This window comes from Perca fluviatilis, chromosome 22 (genome assembly GCF_010015445.1).
Source record: "Perca fluviatilis chromosome 22, GENO_Pfluv_1.0, whole genome shotgun sequence".
In the NCBI taxonomy this organism is placed as follows: Eukaryota; Metazoa; Chordata; class Actinopteri; order Perciformes; family Percidae; genus Perca; species Perca fluviatilis.
In genome coordinates, this window is record NC_053133.1 from 13,576,659 (window position 1) to 13,597,581 (window position 20,923).

The window sequence follows — 20,923 nt, forward strand, 5'->3', positions numbered from 1 at the left end:
ACACACAGTCTGTGACAGCTACCAGCAGGGTATCACTAACTGCCTGTACCCTTGGGCTAATGCATCCTGGGAAAACTCATAGTTGATGACCTAATGGAACAAGGCTGAGTGTGTGCACATCAGTTGTAGACACTAAGCACACACACAAAGACACACAAACAGATCCATCCTAAAAATCAATATTATAATTGTAGTGATATATAATATAACAGTGATATAAATGTTAAATCAAAGTTCAGACTTCAATCTGAGCATGTGTGACTGTGTGAGGTCAACACAAAGGGAATCCTTACAGCTTATTTCAGTCAATGCGGTTGGTGTAATGGTGTGTGGCATTGTTTCCTCCCTGTTTTAGGTTCAGTCATCCCCTTGAGAACAAAGCTGATGATAATCACTAGAAAGAAATTATTTGGAAGCCTTCAATCTATAGGATTGTGGTCGGAAATGGCGCAAGCAGAGTGATATGTCACAATTTCCCATAAAAGCTTCAGTCAGGTTCATATGTAGTTAGTGGCTTACAGTCAACATCCTTTTCAAGCAGCGGAAAACCCCAGCGTAAGTATTAGTTTCTGTTGACAGGAGCATCTCATCCCAAACAACATGTGGAAAAAGTCAGTCACAAACAAGTTCTATGGTTTGTCTTTAAAGGGAGATATAGGATTAACCCTGAGTCAGGAACTACACTATGCAGAACCATCCAGTGATGAAATTCACTGTCTTGTATTTTATTTTCATCGCAATTTGAATTACAGTGTTGTTCTATTTAAAGGATAATACCAAACTGGGTCTTTTTGTAGCTTTGGTGATAAAATGGACTCACCGAGTTAATTGCTGAAATCAGGAGGGAAAAAAATGGCGTCAACATAGCTGAAAAAAGGGTGATGGGTCAAAAAACACTAGCAGACAGATGACTATACAGGTTTTAAACTAAATCCTAGCCAGACTTTTCCTGGTTCCACACTTTAAATCACCAGCCACATCTCTGATTTGTTCAGCAATTCAGATAGTTCTGCGGTTGTGCCCATCTAGAGAAACGATTCACCGCTTAGTAAGCAGTAATAAGAATGGGGACACCAGCTTACTAGCTAGTTAGCTACATTTATCAAAAATAGCGATGGAAAAGCTTGGAAGTGACCGACGCAGCAGAATCAATGTTCTTTTCTAACTCTTGGTAAGAAGTGTATTCCCCAAAAAGTTTACATATTTCTTAGAATAAGGTGAAAAGGGTTAGCTAAAACTTCTCCTAGCAACCACTAAGGTTTTTGGTGGGACAGGGGACTGATATCACTACTGGCGGGTTTTTCAAATTGGCTAACATTAACACAATGTCAAGCTCAATGAATAACATAAAACAAAATGGCAATGTAGTCTGATTGTCAGTCTTAGCCAACTTTTATTTGAAAGAGAAAATGAATGGTAAAATGGCCAAACTGTTGTCAACATCCATCACATTTATATACTTCTTGGTTCTTTGTTGACATAAACTGCATAAAGTTTTCCTACGCAATGAGGGATTATTAGCAACATTTTATACTTGGAGGTAAAACCAAAAGTGAGCACACCTAAAATATTTCTACTGTTGGCTTGTTTACAACCTGTCTGATAGTCAAACAGCTTGTGTTTTTCGGACTGGCAGTCTACAGTGTAGCAATGTTGCTGTGTTCCTAGATCACAGCAGTTACTTTGCTCACTGTAATGTTATCATAACTGCGTAAGGCCAAAACTTTAAAAAAAAATCAACACAAGTTGGAATAAACTGGAATTATGTTTTAACATCATTGCATCGAGCCGTAAAAGTAAATAAAGTATTGTAGCAACTGCAGATTCTCTGTGAAGTGTGATTTATTTGTGATTGACAGTCAAGACAAGGTATTCCTTAACCCTACTCAGTATTCCTAGAGTGGTTCTCCTCGTCCATTCCTGTTCCCGCTGACCTCACACTATGATCACGCTTTCAGGCAGAATTTGGCTGCTTCTCTTCATGTCCTGCCACTTCCCATCAGATCAGATACAGGGCGTAGGCTGTCTTCCCTCACCTCTGTCACCCCTCTTCTACCTGACATCACCTCCCACAAACAGCCTCCCTTACTCTGCCTGTCAAGACTCTAACTGCTGTCACAGCAGCCCGGCCCTGTCACATCACTCTGGTCCTAATGAAGGAAAGGCAGAAAGACAGAGAGACAAATCAAGATGTATGTCTGATATGTGTAAGTCCTCAGTAACAGTGTTGTGATGTCAGCTCAATATATTAGCCTGCTGACCTTTCAACATGTATGGCAGCGGGAGGGTTATTTATGGGCCAATGCAGAACTCAATGATTTTCCAGGATCTGTCAGCTTCCTTTTATAAACAAAGCCTTCATCTGCACATCCAGAGGCAGTCTGCCAACTGCATTGCCTTCATTTTGTTGCTAAAAACAAAAAGGTCTACAAAATGTCTTTGACACTGCTGAAATCTAATTTAGATCAAACTTTGTAGTCACATTCTCTAATGACATGAACTACAGTTAATGCAAAAGGTTGATGCTACAGTCATAGAGTGTACCCCTGCTATGATGTTGTGAATGGTTTCAATTGGATACAGTTAGTTTAAAGGAATAGTTTTGATCAACACATTTTACCAAGGGTTAGATTAGTTAACCTGATATCATGTCTGTATGCTATATGAAGGTAGAATCAAAGAATTTCTAATAAGGGAAAAAATTCCACTCTCTCAATACTTCCGGCTTCTGAACTGGTTGCAGTTCCACTCTGGTTCCACTATAGGGCGCTCACGGGCGAGGGCAGAATGAATGGGACTCTATGGAGCTATACCCCTCAAAATTCACTTTTCTCAGGATATAATTTTTTTGTCTAGTAATTTGAATGTTGCATTCAAAAGGGGAGGCAAAGAAAATACACACTGCTGGGTGTTAGATTTTTTTAAAGTCGCCTTTTCAAATGTCAATGTCGTCATACACATCGTACGGCCAGAGATACTGCTTTACAGCAAGCTCTGAGTCACTTCCTTTGTTCTCTTGAGGCATCAACAACACAGCTGACAGGTTCGGCTCTCCCTGTCAATACACATGCTAGAAAGAGGTTTGCTAATGTTTTAAAGACCATGCCAAAATATTCACTCTGACATTCTGGTTCGCCGTCAAGCAGGATCTCTGGTCGTAATCAGTCCTTCACTGACCAATCAGCATTCATTAGCAGAATGCTAGCGTGTTATGGGCAACAACAACTCAACCTTTAAGAAATCGAAAGGACATAAGCACTCGTTCATTCAACTTTCGACCTATAATCCATGTTGAATTTGCCTGCCTGTATACGCGAACGGTACTGTCTTTATAAACTACAGTGCCTAAAGTATTCGCCCCTGACTTTGACCTGTCACATTTCTGGAATAAGTAAATAAGAAAAATAAAAAAACCAGTATCATCGTTTTTGCAGAATTTTATTTTTTTATTTTGTTCTTCGAAATTTATATGGAGAAGTTTTGAGCTTGTGATTCGCGTTCTCTTTTGAGTAGTTAGGGGTTTCGTAGATTTGTAGTGGTCTATACTTCATTCATATGATCTTGGGAGTTTATGGGTTTGTTCCTTATTCAAAAGACGGCCTGGTGTGTTTGTTATGTCTCTTTTACGGCCTGGAATAAATGTTTATCGAACTTGTTAACACAGGATCTATTTATATATAGTTTGGATGATTTCAACGAGAGGTGACTGGTGTAATTTCACTTCGTTATTTGTGAATTATAGCATGTGGATTTTCACAAAAATCATGGGTGAAAATAATATTTTCTTTATAATAAACTGTCTGTACACTTACAAAGTTCTCAATGATTCGGTTTACATGTAGGGACCCTCATTATGCTACCGTGGAAGTGTGGTGCTATTTTGAGCCTTGTTAGTGGTATAAATTAGCGATTTCTTTTTACTTTAACAGTGCCCCGACTACTAGCGTTACAACCTAATTAGCGGTTCACGCTAAAACTGGTCACATTCGATTAGCATGAAAACATATCCCAGAGAATGGTCGACTCGGTACCCATGTGTTATTAACCCCTAGGTTCATTTTGCACTGGAATTGTCCTTTAACCAAATAGAAGCAAAGAAATTACAATCTTAATCTTGGTTTTACAAGGTGTTCACATGCCAAAGACAACATGCTGGTACTGATCTCGACAGCCCAGGCATCAGGGGTCCCCACATAGTAATTCACAGGCAATGAATCTCTTTAGCTTTGGGGTGAATATTGCCAGAGAAATCTGAAAGTTGATGTAAAAGTTGAGGGCTGAGACGAGCATAGCTGAAAGAAAAATGCAGTCTCTGGGCAATTCATCTGTATAGCTCTCCTCGGAGATGATGGATGCCTGCTTATTCACTGCCACGGCCCCATCTCTGCCCTGCTCAGTACATTAAAGCAGAAAATACTGCTGAGTTTGACCCGCTGCCCACTACATAGGTCCATGGAAAGCTGATTTATTAAGAAGAGAATACTCTCAGACAGGGTGAATCAATTTCATAGATATAGATAAGAATAGGAAGGCAGAGAGAATTGATGATGAATTGGGAAAGCAGCATTTCTTAAAAATATATCGAGGAATAAGGAGCCAACACATCATATATATGGCTGGTAACTAGGCTAAAGCAATCTCTCTCAATCAATCAATCAAAATTCAAAGCTGGGTGTACTTAAGTACATAAACAAGACAAATGATTCAGTGAGAAATAGGCGCAGATGCAGAGAGATAAAGGGACGAGAGGCAGGTTTGCTTTAGCCTGAGCCAAGTCGGCTGGAACGTAAGTTTTCTCCTTCTCATTCTCCTTTCTCTTTGGTATGACACAAAGGTCGTTGCGGGCTGTGAAGTGGACAGGGCTGTCAGTGGAGAGAGGAGCTGAGGGGGCAGCACAGGGAGCCAGGCAGGCAGTGGAGGAATTTCAATCAGCCTGACGTATTCAAGATGAAGCCACAAAGTTGAAAACTTCTTATAAAGGCTGTGAAAGAAAACCATGTCTCTTCAGACCTGAGGAATAAGTAGGGAGGGAGAGGCGGGCCAGCTGAAAACGGTAGTATGGGTATATGAGGTACAAAATGTTAGCTGGAAACATCCTGCTTAATTTGTGAAATTTACAAAAGCTCTAAATTGGCACAATTATGTAGGCCTACTGTAGATGAAACCAAGGGTGGTAAGGAACATAACATTCCTTAGTAACATTCCTCAAGGGCAGCAGATTAAAGGTGCTCTAAGTGATGTTGGGTGATGGCACTTCTTGTTGACGTTCGAAGTATTTTCAAACAAAACGAGGCTAACTCGCCCCTCCCTCCTCCTCATCCTGTCCCCTCTCCCTCCCTTCCGTGCTTCTGCGCACTAACCCCCCAACTCCCCCACTCAAATCCTTTCGGTTATTGGCTGGAACACTGGAAGACTGATTATGTTTCGTGGTGCAGGTTGGCACAGTGTTTTTTTGTTGGCGTTTGTGGAGCCTGGGCTGTCTACAGAGACCCTGTTTTTTTACAGTGTGTTCAGGGGACAGGCAGCTAGTGGATAGTGAGGAGAGGTTTGCTGTATGTGACAAAAAATGTTGTAGCCTAAAACGCGTGACATCGCTTAGAGCACCTTTAATAGAGTATCTGGGCAAAGAAATAGTATGAGTACCAAAGAGCATGCATAACACATTAGGTCATTGTCTCTAAGTCTACAAACCACTTCAGGGATCATTGGTGAGGAACAAGGAGAAAAGTACTTATAGCTTGTGGTCGAAAAAGAAACCTACTTCTACTTTCCAAGCATGTTGATGTCATTTTGAAAGACCAAAACAGCGCAAAACAACTTCTGATTACTGGGTGTGATTACGTCTTGCAAGGTGGCACAGACTGCTGATAGAAATCCTCCATGCCTTTTCATTCATGTTCCATCTCCCAGTCTCTAACTGCCTCCATGTCTATATCACATCTTTATCTCCTGATTATCTGTCAGAAGCTTTGAACAGTGAGTGCATCCACATAAACGTCAGTCAGCATCACTGATGTACGATAAAGAATAAAATACCAAATGTTTTTTGGAAAGGAAGACATAAAGGGGTGAGGAAATGAAGGACGCAGGCTGTAAGTAAAGAAATAGGGGAGAAAAAAAGACTTTTTGTTGCTATTGTGCACACAGCACAGAAACTTCCCAAATTTCAACTCTGATGCCAGCCAGGGCAGAGACATATTAATATTTCATTTCAGGCTAAATCTCTCTCTGAACATTATGGAGAGAGAGAGAGAGAGAAGAGAGAGAGAGCGGAGAGAGAGAGAGAGAGAGAGAGAGAAGGCCTATTGGCCCAGGAGTGTGGTCTCACATTGAATTTTGAAGTCATAAATGAATGTTTCAAAACTGCAGAGCGGGTGGTGCTTTAGAGGTCCTGAGAGGACAATAAATCATTTGGTCACACATACTGTAGCTTCGCCTCTCCAGATCAAAGAGCTCTCTCAGCATCTCTGTACTCTACAACTCCAGTATGAAGTGTGAGAAGAGGGAGAAAAAGAACTTCTGTGTAAGGAGTTAAATCTATGTATTGCATAATCTAATTGTAAAGCCACAGAGATATCTGTGAACGTGTTATATGACAGTTCAGCTTTACTTAAATCCCATCATCCTGGTGTAATAAAACGAAGTACAACAACCAGATAAACTCTTACAAAATAAAGCATAGCTGCAAAGAATTTAGGAAAGTAATGTAGCACTGTGCCAATATAAGGATTGTGATCTTTGCACAAGGAGTTTAGTGTAATTTCAGTGCAGCAGCAATATTAGCTCCATAATGTTACTGCCTACCTACAGTGTGTAGTGGCTTTTTCCATCCAAACCCCATGCTGTTGAGTGGTAGCATTTCTGTGGTTGTCAAAGGGAAAAATGAGCACACATATGAGCAGGAATGACACTGGTACTTTACTGGTTTATCTTTGAGTGCAGCTCAGCAGATTCCCTGCTGCTACAAATTTCCCTTTTCTAGTCTAACCTGAAGCTGCAGTTAGTTGATATTCACTCTGTGGTTATGTAACCAAAGCTTGCTAGAGATTGCCCTCTTGTGGTTATATTCTACAATGCAACATGTCTGAACTTCAATGACAGGTGGCTGATTAAATGAATGTCTTAGAGACCTCCAGTTAGAGCTGGGCAATATATCGATATTATATCGATATCGTGATATGAGACTAGATATCGTCTTCGATTTTGGATATCGTAATATGGCATAATTGTTGTCTTTTCCTGCTTTTAAAGGCTGCATTACAGTAAAGTGATGTCATTTTCTGAACTTACCAGACTGTTGTAACTGTTCTATTATTTACCTTTACCCACGTAATCATTATATCCACATTACTGATGATTCTTTATTAAAAATCTCATTGTGTAAATATTTTGTGAAAGAACCAATAGTCAACACTGCAATATCGTTGCAGTATCGATATTGAGGTATTTGGTCAAAAATATCGTGATATTTGATTTCCTCCATATCGCCCAGCCCTACCTCCAGTAAAGTAGTATATTGACAATAATGAAAAGACAAATTATGGATATGATCATATATATGGTTGTATATGAAAACAATATGGATGTAATATAACAATAGGTTTTTTTTAAATCATTGTTAGAGTGTTTTGCTAAAAGGAAAGCTTTCCCAGGACTGGGTAGAACATGATGGACATGAGATCAAGGTAAAACTAACAAAATAATAAATCAAATAATTAATCAAACATTTTTATATTGGACATGCAGGCAGAAGAATCAAAAACTTTTATTTCGTGTAATACAATGTGTCAATATCTCAATGGAAATGGGGGATAAAATAAAATATGTGCATACTATTTTATATAGCCTAATCATGTACTGTTTTGGGTGTAAAGTCTTATCTTACACACATAGGCCTAATGGTCAGTAAATAACCTATAGCCTAGTGCAGTACAAAGTACAACATTTCCTGCTGAACTACAATAAAACCAGAAAGTCTTACAAACTGTAAATACCTCAGGAAAGTGTTGGTACCTCAAAACTGTACAGCGAGGCTTAACAGCCTGCTATAGGAAAGTTAGACTGTTAGACTTAATATTTATTTCAATAAACATTTGCCTTCACCGGCTTCACCCTAGTCTGACTCCTTGGACTATTTGCAGATGTAGGAGGTCTTGGTCGGATCACTGGATGAGTTGTCCCTTTGACACTTGGCTCTCCTGTCCAGGCTGCTCCTTCTTCCCCCGCAGGCCCGCAGAAGGAGATGTTTTGCTGCTGAGCTCTGGTCGCCTGTCCTAAGGCCTTGTCCATCTCCAAAGTCACCAGCATGGTCTGCTTTATAACTGCTTGGTATTTTTCATTCATCCGCTTCACTGCAGGTTTGTAGCTGTTGCACTGTACTTTGAGTTTTCTCATCTCCTCGATGAGCCTGTTTTTCTCCTGGACAACACGCTTATGTTTTAGCCGGTGGAAGTCTCTGTCTTTCTGGACCTTGGCCAGTGTCTCAGCTCCAGCAGAGACTGCCAGTCTGTACTCCTCCCCCTCCCGTTTCGCGTTTTTCAGCTCCCTGTCCAGACGCTGATTTTCAGTGTACACGTCCGGTACCACACCAACCCGTTCTGTATCCACCAGCCCTTTCATCACCATCTCGGTCCACTCAGTCTGAAAACAATCAAGTGTTTCTGTCATGCCCATTTGAAAGAGAAAGTTGCGTAAGAAGTCATCCACGGCCTCGGCTTGGTGTGTGATGGAGGTCGCGTTGGGGCTGGGAGGAGGAGCAGCAGCAGCAGCAGCAGCAGCAGCAGCGGCAGCGGCGGCGGCGGCGGCGGCGGCAGCACTGGCCTCTGCCCGGTCTTGGATAGCTTTCACCGTTGCCTCCAAATCTTCCTCCCCTTCTGTCAAACTCCAGTCGTCTTCTAGATATACTTCTTCATACTGAAAGTCATCATCGCTTTCAGCCAGAACGCTCTCGTCCTTTTCTTGATTTCTGTTATTTGCGCTCATTGTTTCATTAGACACACGCAGCGGCAGAAAGTTTGACGTTGCTATGGTGACGATTCGGACGTTCAACGCGAGATTTCACGAGTTCGCGTTCGCCCCATTCCATCCGTCATCAAACAACTATGGCGGACTACCGAGAGGCGCCCTTGGCTAGTCGGCCAAAAACACTGGATCCAAATGAGTATTTCAACCTTTCGCCGAATCACCGGCGTTCCGAAGAAGACAGGGCAGCACTACGAGCGAATCTAAAGAGGCAGTATCAGACGCAACTCAATAACCCGCACAGAAAAGAGCTCGTTGTAAGTGGCTACCCGCTAGCGAGCAATGTCACCCTTAAATGGCTCAGGCTAACGTTACTTGCTAACCGTAGCATTCCAGGGCACACAAGTTGCACGAACCCAGTAATACTAGCTAAAGAATGTCGGTATAGTTTAGCGTCGCTTGTTTATGTGCATGTTGTGTTAATGTGTGGTTGGAATTAATATTGTTTTATTTTTGACAAAACTAACGTCACAGTATCGCTTCTACTGTTTGTATCTGTATTGTTTCTTTCTGTAGTATATCTTCTAAATGGTTTCAAATGCTACAGTGTAGCCATATGCTAGAGAAAGTTAATGCACACCAATTGAAAATGCTACTTTAAGTAAAGTTAAATAGTTGAGATAATTGCGACAACTAAACGGAGCCTAGTGCAGACTGCATCTCCAGCTGCTTCAATCCGTTAACCAGTTAACTATTTTGTTGCAGTTGTAGACTCGTAATTAACATTACAAGCATGTTCATTTGTCCCATCTAACACTAACATACTGAAACAAACATACAAGCGTACATGAAACTAGTCAATTTGTACATATTTACTTAATACATATCATTGTCATTGCGTTTCTCTGTATTGTACTACTACAACGGCAACTGCTGTCTATTCTTTACACACTGTGGCATTTTTCACAGCAGACATTTGGACTATGGTCATAGTAAGAAAAGCACAGGTGTTAATGATATTAACGGTGGCTTTATTTTTATTCAAGAGTCCTATTAAGCTGTGACAGTGTGAGCCAGCATGCACAATACTATGACCCTTAAAATCAAAAGAGCTAAATGGAATTTAACAATCATTATTTATTTTTTTATTTACACCTGTACTTTGTTCAAGACATGTTAAAACTCTATGAAAAAGGTCTGTGCTGGCAGAGGGATCCCTTATCTGTTGCTTATCCAGAGTTTTTTCCCTTTGTCCCTCCTAAAGCTGTTTTAATGTGTTTTGATTTTTCATTGTGTTAATTAAAATAAAGGGCTTTAGGGTCGTCATACTATATATTTTATACTCTTGTCTTGTTGTAGTAAATCATTTTTTGACTTTCAACTTTTTCTCATCTGCAACAATTCCGTTTATACAGGGCGATCATTGAAATTGAATTGTATACTTCTGTCTTTACAGGAAGACCCTGCCCTGACACGCTGGGTGTACGCACGCGCTAACCCCTACTTAACCTTCAAGCCCACTTTCAAGACATCTCTGATGGGTGCCATGTTTGGAGTTGTGCCCCTCTTCGTCCTTTACTACGTCTTCAAGACAGACAGGGTATGAGACAAGATGCACTGACCACTCTTGCTTGATTTTCAGTGTTGATGAATAAATGGCACGGCTTACCGGTGGCTCCTTAAGCAATAGGTTTAATAACCACCAGATTTTGGCATAACTAACGTCTATTTCATACAGATTCAGAGGCACATGTTAATGTATGAAGTAGAGCTGCATACTTAATCGCAATTATATCGAAATCGCAATATGGACTAGTGCAATATCCTAATTGCAGGGGGTGTGCAATATTTGTTAAAGGCAAAATATGTGTCAAACCATTCTGAATGAAGTGTTGTGGTGCTGCAGGGACGTCCCGGCCTATAGATTGTATTCTACAGATTAAAGAAAAAATGTGATTATAGTCACTCATCAATCATCATAATCATTTTCATTTTAATATGTTTTAATGACAATGAGAATAATAGGGCTGGGCGATATGGAGAAAATCAGATATCACGATATTCTTGACCAGATACCTTGATATCGATATTGCGGCGATATTCTAGGGTTGACAATTGGTGCTTTAACAAAATATCTTCACACTTAGATTTTAGAAAAATAATCATCAGTAATGTGGACATAATGTCTAAGTGGGGAAAAGGCAAATAACAGAACAGTCTGGTAAGTTCAGAAAAATACATCTTTACTGTAATGTAGCCTTTAAAACCAGTAAAAGACAACACTTACGTCCTTTCACAATATTACGATATCCAAAATCTAAGATGATATCTTGATGATATATTGCCCAGCCCTAGAGAATAATTAAACAAAAATGATCATTCCCTCCAATATCGTGAATACTATCGCAATTGCAATATTAGTCAAAATAATCACAATTAGATATTTTCCTCATATCGTGCAGCCCACAGAATCAAAATACATCAAGCATGGGCACAAATATTGATATTTAGAGAACCATTTCTCCATTCTCCACCAGGAGAAAGACTGACAGACTACAACCAAATATAAGACCAGAAATAAGACAAGAAGATATGCCCAAAAAATGTTGGTACAGTAGGTTAAAGTCCTTTCTCTCAGTCAGTGCCATTGTTCTACAGGTGTCTGAGCTTTATTTCCAATCCCTACTGTGGTCTTCTTTGCATTGCATCTTTCTGCTGTTATTTTTAACAATACTCAGTGCCAAACTGGTGGTCAAAACAGCAGTGCTTTATTTGATATTATGCATATACACCATATTGGCATGGTAACTAGGTAACACTAGGTAATTTTACCATGTTATAGCACTAAAAATAAGTTTTATTAGCCAATCTTATACACTGATGCCTAAAATAATTCAAAAATGTGGTACTTGGTCATGAATGGCATCATAGATCTGAAAAGATATTTAGTTGAGGATTGGGACACATTATTCCGTTGTAGATGCGCAGTTGATCTGGATTTTTTCCCAGTTCCATTTACATTTGAAATAAAAGCTTCATTTGAAATGCTGCCTCCTTTCATTTTCCTCCCCATTGTCATGGAGATTCACCCTCTAAATCCTCGCCAATAGAAATTTTTGAGAAAATTTGGTGCAATTGTCACACTACTGGGCTATCATGTTCTTCTCCCTCTGTGGGAGGGAAAAAACTGCTCGACAATCACAAAATGCTCACTCATAGAACATGCTATTGAGAAAATGTCTGGAAGGTGAAGAGGGTGATATGACTTTGTTGCCATGGAAACTATATTAACCCATCGTCTGTCGTCTGTTTTACAGGATAGGAAGGAGGAGCAGATTAAGGCTGGAACCCTCGAGCGCAAGTTCAGTTTGTCTTCATGAGCGCCGATGTCTAAAGACCTCCTTTATGTTCTAGTGATGCAATTGCGTGTGTAATTATTATTAACCAAATAAAATTATATTGTCAAAAACAGTCATGTGGTTTGGATTGGTGGAGGCAAAAGTGGGAAAAACATGATATTGTGAAGGTGGGCACAATTTACATGTTCACAGACCAGGGTAGGGACACAAGTATTAGAGCAGCATATTAACCAGTAGACACTGGGGCAGGGAGGCTCACCTTGGAGACAACAAGAGTGAATTTACATTTTAGTTGAAGGGAAAAACGTTGACAGTAAGATCACCAACTTAAAATCCCTTGCCACATACATTACAATTTGGACAGGAAAAGTAAATGAGATACACGTCTTCATCATCAATGATCACTGCTGTGCCCATGAGTAAGCTAGTTTAAAGGGAGACTGTATGTGACTATGTAACTTGCTAGACAACCACTGTGACCACAAGTGACAATTATGGGATAGTGGTGAATTTTGGATATCAGTGAGTGGCACAGTAGAGAAGAATATTCAAGTCAGTAAAATGACTCAGTGACTGTTCTACAGAAATATCTGAAGTTTGCCAACATTAGCCACCACAACTTACTGGTCATACCAGACCACTGCATCAGCAAAACCTGGGAGTGTGTTGAGCTGAGAAGGCTGCCTTCTATTGCTTATAAATTTGCCTTGTTATTTATAAGAGGTAAAATGTGTTATATATTTGACAAATCACATTAACACTCAGTTTTCCAGCAAATTAAAATTTCCATTTAATGGTGTATTACATTTCCAAACTGTGAAAGTACAGCAGGAGAGCCATACAGAAGGCATACATGTTCAGCATGACTGACATGTACAGAAACTATTCATGCAGCGTAATTCATTACACACAGCAAATCTTTGTATGAATCTTTATAGTGCAACTCAAATCATAGTTTCCTGCATAGTTGCATAAAATAAATGATGTTGTACCTTCTGTAATGTCATCAAACAACACAAGAAATCCAAGTTCCAACAACCTTTTTTTTTGTCATGTATAACAATATTTGGTTCAGATTTCATCTCACTTTGTTCTACTTTTTGCTGGGCTTCCAGTTGGGATTGAAGTGGCTGCGGAGAGATTCCCAGCACTGGTAGTAGCTCTTGTCAAGTTTCTGACATGTTTGTAGACCCCACTTGGTCACTGCCATACTGAAGGATGACTCAAACATGAAAGCCTGAAGGAAGGGAAGACAATGCATGTAACAGATATAATCACTGGTGGCACTGATTGGATTTCCAACTTTTAATTTTGCTTCTCTAGTTGACCTTGAAGCTTTATATGTATATTTATTTTACCATGGTTCCCTCAGCCACCCTCTCAGGTTGGAGCTCAGCGGCGCTGTTCTTCTCAAAGCATTCAGCGTCCGGGCCGTGTGGGGTCATGGCGCTGTGGAGGCTTGCCCCTCCTGGCTGGAAGCCCTCCTCTTTGGCTTCATAGTGGCCTTTGATCAGACCCATGAATTCACTCATGCAGTTCCCTAAAGTGACAAGAAGGAGGCGCTGTAACAACACTAACGTGTACACTTTGCTGTATGAAAGGCGATGATTTCCACTAGATGGCCTTATATATCTGTGGTGAAAAAAGACAAAAGGTGCTGTGGCCGTACAGCGGGTGGATTGTTATCACCTGCTGTCTTGAAACTGGTTGTGTAAATGGACATGCCAGCTTCTGACTGGCTTGTATTATTTCCATGATACACTACAATGAGCTTCACTAGACAGAACTGGACATTTCCATTCAAATAAGGATTCAATTTTAGCCACATCTCAACAACCTAGTTCTCAAAATTCATTGTCTCATTCTTTGTTTAAGTCTTCTTGTCCTCCCCTGCAAAATGTGAACAAACCACTTTAGAGTTGAAGCAAGGTGTGTGTGTATGTGTGTGTGCGGTGCGTGTGTGTGCGTGTGTGTGTGTGTGTGTGTGTGTGTGTGTGTGTGTGTGTGTTATCATGGTCTTACGGTGATAGTATGGTGGACGGAAGGTGCGGTCAGCCACACCCCACCGAGGGGGGAAGATGACAAAGTCAGCAATGGCCACACCTGGTCGCGTAGATTTGGCAGTCAGCACAGTAAAGATAGATGGATCCTACAGGAAGATCAATATGTGACTTGAGAATTAAGACTTCAAAGAGAAATGAATGAATTTCTTGTACGTATATTGAAAAGTAGTGTAGTATTTTGGAGTGTGTCTTTAAACATGACTCTCACCGCATGGTCGAAGGCCACAGCGTTGATAACCATGAAGTTCTCCAGGTTGTATTTGTAAGGTGTGTAGTTCCCGTGCCAAGCTACCACATTGAATGGAGAGAAACCCTACGTGCAGAGCACAGAACCAAACAAATAAGACGAGTCTGCCCAAGCGGTAAACACAAGAGACTTTAAATTGAGCTTTTCACAAGGAATAATGAATAATGTCTTTGTAATCTTAAATTCACAGAGAGTACTTCTTGACATGAAGAGAAAAAAACTGGTCATAATGAAAAGGGTTGATTGTGAAAGAGGGTGTGCTTCTTTCTTCTCTTTCATTCCCCCTGTTCTTTGTGATAATAGGCTCCAGGTATTATGGGGTAATTGGCTTCCCAATCAAACTTTCCCAAACTTTGAGCATTTTGATGGAGCGGCACAGTTATTGGAGGAGGGGGGGGGGGGCAATAACAGTGGGTGCAGAGATATTTCTTTATCTTGATTGTTAAAACTACAGCAATTTCATATAGTTTCTCTGTTCTGATAATGCCACTGCGAAAAAGACATTCAACAGCAGCTCTAAAATCAATATAGTTCATTACAACTCAAACTGCCTCCTTAGTGACCTCCGTGCTCCTCGCACACATGCTCACGTACACTACCACGAACAGCTAGTACACACAAACAATGAAACACACATGCATACACAAACACGTGCGTGAGTAAATTCATACACATTACATAACTAATAAACACTAAGAGCAAGCCTTAACCACACAGATTTACTGTAGCTACGATACCAAAAGGCCTTCGGGAAACCCAGTGCATCTCTTGGACATTCATCTTTGGTAACTCTACTACATTTGATTAAAGTGAAGGAAAAAATGGAGGAGAGCAAGCACTTGCACATACATGCACACAAAACACAAACATATTGGCCCAGTCGAGCAAATAATAAGTTAATTTCAGCAATTTCAGCACTCTGCGGGGGAACAAAACAGCAGGACCAGACGGGAGCAGCAGCATCTTCCCTGAGATGACGCCCGCGTCCCCCCACCATATTTCCTTACCCCTGTAGCCTCACCCTCCTTGCTCGGGGAAGGGTGGACACCAGGAAAAGAGGGTCAGGTGCAGCCAGCAGCCTCCACCTCCGACACCCAGCACATAACAGGGCATGGATACTCAAGTAGAGGCAGCGAGAGAGATGGAAAAAATGTTTGTTTTGCTACAAAAAAAGACTTGTGTGCCCTTGTGTAGTTTATACAATGAATAATAACAGTGTGGTTTGACATGGTTTCCACAGTAACAACCCCTGCCTCTAAAAAAACCTCTCCTTCCACCTCCTCCCTGTCTCAGTAGAAAAACCTCCTTTCAGACATTATGTGTTGATCCAATTATGCGCCCAACAGGACATTTGGGGAGGGGCGGATCATTCCCCGAGTGAAATATGCTGAAATGAATGCTTAACTCGGAAAAAGGTTTTTCCTACAAAGCAAAGCTTCACAGGTACACAGTCTAGAACTCCAGAATGCCATAGCTAATTATGAGTGATTAAGGCTCATAAGGGAGCCGAGGCGGAAACCTGCTGAATGGATAACAGCTAACACTTGGATATTAAATCATCAGGGATGGCAATTCAATCGGCAGGAGCAGTTAATGGATCATATGCTTCACTTGGACAGTTTCCTGTTTTGTTGCGGTTCAATGGTGTTTTCTGAAGCGTATGCAAACCTAAATACGGTAATAGGGCAAGTATGCCATATGAGTCTGTGTACATGTGAGTGTACTAACGCACAAAAACAGAAAATATCACCAAAAAAAACACCTGTTGGCAGGAGAAGAGCTTTCCTTGGTACTTGTTGATGACGGTGTAACCTGTGGCCACTGTGCGATCCTCATACCAAGCAACTGGACACAGGAAATCCCTTGGGTTGGCCAGACCATTGGCTCCTGCAAAACATACATGAATGGTCATACATATGCACACATACACAAAACATTGAAATTCTACACACTAGTGCTGAGGGGCCAATGCTCCTTGCAATGGCCGCACCCATCTAGAATAAACTCATAAGTGTCTTTCTCTTCTATCGCTGCTTCCATACTGCTATGTAATTATTATTATTAAATATCTGTGCCAAATTTCATGACAATCAATCCAATAGTTGCTGAGACATTTCGCTTAAAAATCTAAAATTTGAACCTCATGGTGGCGCTAGAGGAAAAGTCAGGAGGTCACTTAAGTCATTAGGATTCATCTTCTGGGGATCATGAATGCCAGAACAAAATGTTACGGCAATCCGTTCAATAGTTGTTGAGATATTTTGGACAACTTTACAGTAGGTAATAGAAACAAACACAAAGAGGTTGGTGGCCGCTTTAAAGAAAGGATGAACATAGGAGACACATATCCACACTCAGAGACATCGCACAGACACACACCTATGGGTCCCAGGTCAGGGAGTTCAAAATGGGCTCCATACACCTCCAGTATATAGCCTCTGGTTTCTCCAAACACATCCACACTGAAGCGCATCCCTTGCTGGAAAAAACATAAGAAGTGGTGGTGAGGGGATATGAACAGCTGTTATGAATCACATGTGGGATGTACCGAGGCTGGGGGGGACTTATGGGTTCATGGACTAATGTGTTTGGGAAAACTTGCATCCTGGTGGTCAGGCTTTCTGTAGCTCAAACCTCTTTGTACTGTTATTTATCTTTACGGTAATTTTTGAAGAAGTACCAAACCATGTCTTTCAAAATATGGTAAGTGGGGTGTGGGGGCAGACACAGTGGTACATTTCTGTGTGAAAACTGGGGAAATGAAAAACATAGACCTCACCTGGAGGACACAGATCTCGTTCGGCTCGACCATTATCTTCCCAAACTCCGTGGTGATCAAGATCTTACCCTGCTGGGGGACTAGAGCGACAAACAGAGAAAAGAAAATTTGAAGGAGAAGAAGGGCCAAGGATTGAGCTATCATTGTTCTCGTGATGAATCACAGTGAAAACCACCAACAGCCCTTTTCCTCACCAATCAGAAAGTCTCCATCTGAGTTGTTGAAGCACCTGGAACGAGAGAGAGAGAAAGAGAGACAGAGAGAGAGAGAGAGAGAGAGAGAAAAGAGAAAAGAAAAAGAAAAAGAAAAAGAAAAAGAAAAAGACAAAAAGAAAGAAAGAGAGAGACAGAGAGAGAGAGCTTAGAAATTATCTTTAAAGTATACCCAAATATTATAGTTATAATATCATAATATTAACTATCATATAGCTGTTTGATATGTGGAAATGCATCTATTTCTTATAAGACATATTTGCACACAAATACAGACTCACCTGTCAACCATGGAGGTGTTGCAGGCATACACATGGATGCCAATGCCGTTGCGAGATTTGGCATCTCCGGCACCGCAGACAGTATGCAGACCCTGCAACATAACAATTAGTGAACTGAGCATCTTTAATGAAAAAATAATATGGGAGGAAAAAACTCACAGCCACAAAGTCCACTTTCTTCTCTGTAGATTTGGGGATGGTGAACGGCAACCATCGCAGCTGTGAGAAAAAAACTCAGAGTCAGAATCTACTTATTCAGTATATACAGAGAATTTAAAGGAATTCCTTGGTGCAGACAAGTGTTATAGGGAATATTTAGAATATTAGCAGGAACTCAAACATTTTGAGCCCTTATATACCTGGTTAGGGTCAGGTTCCACCTCGTTCCAGTTCTCTGTTAGGTTTCCACAGGGCACTGCGGTAAAAGGCTTATGTTTGACAGATGGCAAGATGCGGTACAACCAGCTGGAGAAAGAAAAATAACAAATGTTAAGTCATTCCTTATGTCTAAGCTTCATTTTGGTCTTAAGTGAGCTGATTTAAATGTCAGGAATAGATGCATACCTTCTCTTATTGGCTGGCCGCGGGCAGGTGAAGGCAGAGCCAGAGAGCTGCTCAGCATAGAGGCCGTAGGGACAGACCTGAGGATTGTTCTGTAGAGAATCCAGTGTGTTAAGACAGGGTGCTCATACTTTGTGTTATGTGATGTGTCCGCACAGGTCTGTCTGAAGCACAATATAGTGTGTGATTATTTTTTCTTTTGCAGTCACATAAGGCCAGTTAGTCAAATGATTAAGAGTGACTCAATAGATGTTAGGAAGAAAGGCAAGCTGAAGCTGACTATGAAAGAGTCACACTTCCTAACTCCAGTGGTGTTCCAATGCAATTCACTAAGCAAAACATTTTATCAAAATGACTAAATAAACAATGATCCCAATGCGTTTTTTTGTGGGTGTGTGTGTTACCTGTCCCTCAGGTAAAGATCCAGGACAGCGAGGGTCTTCAGAAGAGAACTCGTTCCCAAAACCGCTCATGTACTGCAAGCGACATTCAAGTTAAGCCAAGTTAAAGTGAAAAATAAAATAAAAAAATCACATGTAAACACCATGCAGCTTCATTGTAATGCAGGATAAATGTGTTCATGCTGGTTATAATTAAATTGGAAGGCTTGTCATTAAGGCTTGTCTTTTTGTTAATTGTTGTCACATTGATTCACATTAGATCTATGATAAAAACAAACTGCAGTTATGCCAAATTTCCCCCTTGCAGTCATCCATTATTTGTGTTATTGTGTTACAGCGACAGAGTAATTATCCACAGTACTTTTTGATCAATATTTTCAATTATGATAGGATTATTACTCTTCTGCACTGCACTGACACTGATCACAAGCAACTATGGCTGAACTATGTCTTCCCCTACAACAGAGAAACTTGGCACAATGTAAAGAAATCTTGCTGAGTCATTATTGGTCAGCAAAAAAGCACGCTCACAGGCATCTATGGGTTCCATATGTGCGCGTTCATGCGTGTTTGGTGCGTGCGTAAAAGCGTTTTTGAGTCTCCAGGTTGTTCTTCGAGAAAGAATGTTATGTAATGTTTTAATCAACTAAGAGTAGCAAGACGGGCAAAAACATCAACAACAACATTTGGCAAAAAGGTTAAAATCGCATGAACTGTCAGTCATAATCGGGTAATAAGTAATTTAGTCACGTTCATTCTTAAATGCTTTTGAGTGAAAACGTATGCCAATGAGCTGACACAACACTCCACTAACGCCTTAGACATTATACTGAAATACATTATAAGAATGCTTTTGCATCGACAAACCACTGAAATAATGAATGTAGCCTACACTGAGAGCCCATGCTGCACTAAATGGTTTGGAGGTTTGAAACTTTTAATGGCAGTTACTAAAATACATGTATGTAAAATGTTGTTTTTATTGACACGAGGCTTTTCCACTGAAATATTATTGTTCTGTGACTGTCGAGGCGTCTCAGACCACAGCTGGGCAGCTGCTGCATGCACCACTCTGATTGGTCGAAGGCAACGCCGCCCTACAGCCAGTGGGTCTGCTTCTGTTATAGTTAATGATGGCGCGATCGTAGTATTGAAAATAATGTTAAATAGAAACGCTGCCTTACCTTGAATCCAGCCATTGTGCTGTGTGTTAAAACTTTCCTGTAGCGTCCTGAAGTGTCTCAGTGGTTACAAATTAACTTGCAATTCCCTTGGACCAAAATCCACTGCAGGGCGCGTGCATGCCAGTATATAAACTACGTGGAAAAAGGGGCTGGATTCATGCTCTTTCTCAATCTGGCTTTAATTAGGCCTTGACGGGCTCTGTGACGCAACAGCAGGGTCTCGTGCAAAGTTTTAAGGACGGGGTCGGATGGGCAAAATGTGCGCAAACAAGGACCAGTGTCACTGCCAAGACAAACAAGACCCAAGACTGCGTTTAAAATGCAACATAAATGTAACCAATAGGAACTATTTTATACAGTTCACGATGGAAAGGAAGACTGTATCTCAGGTTATGGTTTCACAACTGTAATCCTATCAGAACATTTTTGCATATTGATAAAGGGAGAAGATGCTAGATTATCATCAACTAATTATAGCTAGTAATATAAATATTATAGGCATATGTAGGCTATAAGGAAGTAAGAATAAATAAGCAGCCTATACATGATGGTGTATACAGGCACAATATTAGTCTGTTATAGTGGTCAAATTGGGGTGACCCTGGGACTGCTTGTGCAAACAATGGTGGCATGCATATCCTCACGTCCTGCAAAACAAACATCTACACGCAAAAATCTATTAGTAGAGTTTTCAGTTTAGGCCACCAGTCCCAAATTTTTTGTAACCTACGTTTAGTAGTTTATTCTAAAAATAAGTGTTTAGACTGCAATGGCGGAAAACGTGTCAGCAGCCTGAAAAGTTGGGGGCCACCATCTCTCTGGATTTTATGCTCCACAGGTTCATCAATATGTCCTTATAACTTCGTCATGCTTAA

The 20,923-nt window shown here is 40.7% G+C and overlaps 2 protein-coding genes across 2 annotated transcripts; one reads left to right on the top strand and one right to left on the bottom strand.

Annotated features, from left to right (window-relative positions):
- The first annotated feature begins 9,063 nt into the window (after positions 1–9,063).
- ndufb4 (NADH:ubiquinone oxidoreductase subunit B4) lies at positions 9,064–10,567 on the top strand. The gene is made up of 2 exons (XM_039790661.1): positions 9,064–9,278; positions 10,418–10,567. Exons 1-2 carry the CDS (start codon positions 9,102–9,104, stop codon positions 10,565–10,567), a joined length of 327 nt encoding a protein of 108 aa, XP_039646595.1. The 5' UTR covers positions 9,064–9,101.
- A 2,518-nt stretch (positions 10,568–13,085) lies between these two features.
- hgd (homogentisate 1,2-dioxygenase) lies at positions 13,086–20,194 on the bottom strand. Its single transcript, XM_039790660.1, has 14 exons — positions 20,049–20,194; positions 18,868–18,939; positions 18,467–18,555; positions 18,262–18,367; positions 18,062–18,121; positions 17,903–17,994; positions 17,604–17,638; positions 17,410–17,489; positions 17,010–17,109; positions 16,393–16,517; positions 14,592–14,696; positions 14,343–14,469; positions 13,679–13,860; positions 13,086–13,557 (listed from the first exon to the last, which is right to left on the bottom strand). Exons 1-14 carry the CDS (start codon positions 20,061–20,063, stop codon positions 13,414–13,416), a joined length of 1,332 nt encoding a protein of 443 aa, XP_039646594.1. The 5' UTR covers positions 20,064–20,194; the 3' UTR covers positions 13,086–13,413.
- Positions 20,195–20,923: the final 729 nt, after the last annotated feature.

Bases quoted from the DNA above. Each gene is read 5' to 3' on its own strand.
- ndufb4 (XM_039790661.1), top strand. From the start codon at position 9,102: ATGGCGGACTACCGAGAGGCGCCCTTGGCTAGTCGGCCAAAAACACTG. The intron at 9,279-10,417 runs GTAAGTGGCTAC...CTGTCTTTACAG, and splicing joins CGCACAGAAAAGAGCTCGTT to GAAGACCCTGCCCTGACACG.
- hgd (XM_039790660.1), bottom strand. The intron at 18,368-18,466 runs GTATGCATCTAT...TTCTTTCTCCAG, and splicing joins CGGCCAGCCAATAAGAGAAG to CTGGTTGTACCGCATCTTGC. The intron at 14,697-16,392 runs GTGTTTTTTTTG...CTCTGCACGTAG, and splicing joins AGCTCTTCTCCTGCCAACAG to GGTTTCTCTCCATTCAATGT.